Here is a 3,538-nt window from a genome sequence, read left to right as displayed (position 1 = left end):
CCCCCCCCCCCCCCCCGTGAAAGTGTTACTTTAATGGCCTTTTTTTTTTCCAACATACAAAATCTGCTTGCACATCTTAAAATGGGCACATTTTAAAACTGACTCTCAGTTCCTCTCAGAGTGGTAAGATTTCAGGATACTTTTTACTATCTTCATTATGTGCTTTCTTCTGCAGCATTGTAAAAAATAAAACTGATTTTTAAATACTCACTCTCTCTACATTCTTGAAGTACATCTTAAAGTCCGTCACTGTCAGCGTGCCAGTCACTGCTCCCACAAATGGGCAGATATACATGACATCTTTCACTGAAAGAAAAAACCCAAAATAGCATCTAGTGCCATTGGCTTGTGTTTCAATAAATCTTAACATGAGTTTCCACAAATATGTGATTCTAGTTTTCTAGGAAATTAAATTTTTTCATTACCTTAAACAAAGGCATAGATGGATAATCTTCTAACAAAATTCCATTTTTAAAACAAAAGTCTGATTTGCTACTTAATGAGGTTTTAAGTAAAGAGCCTCATAATAAGTTACATTTTGTCATTTCTTTCCAAAGAGTTCACATTTTCCCTGAGTGATAAATTAATCACATTCAAAAACATATTAATTAAACTCTGAAGATCCTGGGCTACATTTCATAAATCACTACTAATGAAAACTAACTAAAGCTAAACACTGTCCCCCGAAGCATCTCCAAAAAAACTGCTTTACAGATGGCAAAAACCAAAACCATGTCAATGAAGTGGGGAAAGAGTTCTTTGCTTCAAATTCTTCATCAGCTTCCATATTTCTTAATGTTTATATCAATATCAACATCCTTTATATCAAAATCAACACCACATATGACTCCTATGAACGTTGGGAAGCTCACACCAGTCACAAAGATACCACATCTTCCCAATGTTCCCAAAGTGCTATTCCACTAAAAGTACCATTCCACTGAAAGCTCAAGAATGGACACAGTTACTGATGAATCCGAGGGGATAAATAACAGCACTAAAGCTGTCATTCAGCCAAATTCTCAAAATACTTATATTAAACTTTTATAAAACTCCTTATGTACTGAGTGGCTCTATTGTTGGGATTCTAGGTATAAATGACAAGATTCCTTACTACTCACCAGGTAACTAACCAACCCCTGAGGGATACTACACAGAAAATCACCACAGAGCCTGATAAATGCTATCAGAACCATGTGGACTTGATGTGATAAGAGGTCAGTAAAGGAATGACTTAATTCAGCAGGGAGGCTGGGGAAGGGGAAGGGAGGAGAGGTCAACAAGTTGCCAGAGGTTAGTTAGTGTGGCTGGGTCCAAGGGTGCATGAGGATGATGGGACACGAGGCCAGAAATGACCTGTTCATCAGAGTTCATGGCAGTATTATTTGTAATAGCCAAATAACAGAAACAACCCAAGTGTCTGTCAATAGGTGAACAGATCAGCACGCTGTGATGTATCCACACAATGGAATACGACTCAGCAATGAAAAGGAATGACTGCTGACCACAGCACTCACAATATGGGTGAATATCACAATAATTAAGCAGAATGAGATAAGCAGACATAAAGACATACTCAATGATGCCATTTCTATAAAACTCTAGAAAATATCAACAACCCTCTAGAGCTTGGGAAAGGGGAAGAAGGCATGGGTGAGAGGGATTATAAAGGGCCCTAAGGAAACTTCTGGGAGGTAATAAGTATGTTCATTATCTTGACTGTGATGGTGCTTTCCCAGGTGTATAAACGTGTCAAAACTCTTCACATTCACTTTAAATCTGTGTAGTCTGTTTGTCTGGAGTAGGAGAGGCATAACAGAATTAACTCTGCATTTTAGTCCCATCATTCCCAAAACAACACAGATGCAGGGCTAGAAACGCTCCCAGAGGACGAAAGGCCAGAGAGGCCAGTGGAGCACCAGGAGTGGATGAAGTTCCTGAAGCCCAAGAGAGAAACCGTTTCAAAACTCAGGTTGGGATGAACAGAGCCCAGAGCCAAGAGTAGGCTATCACAGAGGAATAATGTGTGTGAAGGTCCTGGCAGGAGAGCCCAGCTACTCAAACACAACATGACCATGCTCCAGGACTGGGCACGTGCCTTTGGGAGGGAGCCAGGAGGGAAGAAGGCGACACCGAGCCTCACAAACCAGGCTGTCAACCCTAACCCTGGCAATCATGAGGTGAAGTGGTCCCAGCTGGCTGCCCTCCCACCCAGCCTGGCACAGTGGACTGCCAGCTGAAATGCCTAGCCATCCACTGCAGGCCTCTGCCCTTATAAACCAGGGTGGGCACACATGCCCTTTTCCTGCACTAAAACTGTACTTTCTGGACTCTTAAAAGCCACTAAAATTTCTTTGCCAAGTTCTCTAAATTGCCATTGAAAGTATGATGTGGATCATCCTTCAGGACCTTTTCCTTCTAGTGAAGGCTTCCAACAAATCATCAAACTGACATCACCGTGAGAGTCTCACCTGCCTCAGTTCATGGGGCAAAGTTGGTACTGCCACCCAAGACTCGCTTGGAGCTTCAAGGGATCCTCTATAGGCCCTTGTCTCTTAGGGTCATGATGACATGAAGAAGGACAAGGTCTCATCCATTTGTCCCCAAATTAAATGGATCTGGCTGATCTCCAGCACATACATCACCTGTGCTTACGAGTAATGTGCCATGTCATTTTACGGATCTCCATAAGCAAAATGTACTCGTTAAACTTACCAATGGCCTTGATTGATTCTCCTGGTAAAAGTGGCGCTTCTTCCATCTGTGCCAGCTTATTTCCATCCCTTAGAGCCTGGCAAGAAACCAAACATGAGTAAATCTCCCTTTCCATCTGTAGACCTGGGAAGAATGGTAGTGCTCTGTGCTCTTGCTACGAGGCTACAGAAGCGTGCAAAATGTATGCCCCCCTCCCCTTACAAGACAATTTCAAAGCTCTGCATCACAGGACACCATGCTGCATAGTCGAACAAATTGTTACACATACTTAAAGTTCACAGTTAGAAAGCATTAATACAGAGATGGTTTGACATGACAGATAGATACTGTAATCACTACACAGACAGCTATTACAAGGTGCCTCCAGAATTTGGAAATAAGGTCAAAAAAGGTTACCTTCTGAGCGTGAAACTAGTACAAATAAAATCATTAGATGCAGATGCTTAAGCAGCTGTAGAAATGGCTCAGCTATGAGAGTGTGTGGGAAACCCCAAAGTCTAATTTAAGAAAGCAGGGAGGGTCTATTACTAAGGAAAGCCCTACTTTATAAAGCCTTATTTTATAAAATAAGAAAGCTTCCCTACTCCAACCCAGCTTCCTGCAGCTGCACAACGCGCAGGAGGGAGGACAGGCGAGCATGCTTGTCAGTGTGTATACAGGCCACGAGAGTGCGCCCTCATCTGGCAGACAAGAGCATTTCATCCACTCCTGTGGAGCAGGCTGTGTTGTTCATCAGGCTTTTCTCCCCAGTCAGTTCACACTGCTGATTCCCCGCTTACCGAGCAAATTCCTAAAGAGGTCTCAGGCTTCCTGTTACAATATC

The 3,538-nt window shown here is 42.6% G+C and overlaps 1 protein-coding gene across 1 annotated transcript in view; it reads right to left on the bottom strand.

Moving 5' to 3' along the window:
• MTMR1 (myotubularin related protein 1) overlaps positions 1-3,538 on the bottom strand; it is a 32,489-nt gene that overhangs the window by 28,283 nt on the left and 668 nt on the right. The window contains exons 2-3 of the mRNA XM_010831567.1: positions 2,716-2,791; positions 212-306 (exon numbers count right to left, since the gene is read on the bottom strand). Coding sequence (XP_010829869.1) covers positions 212-306; positions 2,716-2,791 — 171 coding nt within the window. The remainder of the gene's footprint in view (positions 1-211; positions 307-2,715; positions 2,792-3,538) is intronic.

Source organism: Bison bison, unplaced genomic scaffold, assembly GCF_000754665.1.
Source record: "Bison bison bison isolate TAMUID 2011002044 unplaced genomic scaffold, Bison_UMD1.0 scf7180017864529, whole genome shotgun sequence".
NCBI lineage: Eukaryota > Metazoa > Chordata > Mammalia > Artiodactyla > Bovidae > Bison > Bison bison.
Note: the sequence above shows the minus strand (reverse complement) of the source record. Positions and strands in the feature narration are given on the sequence as shown.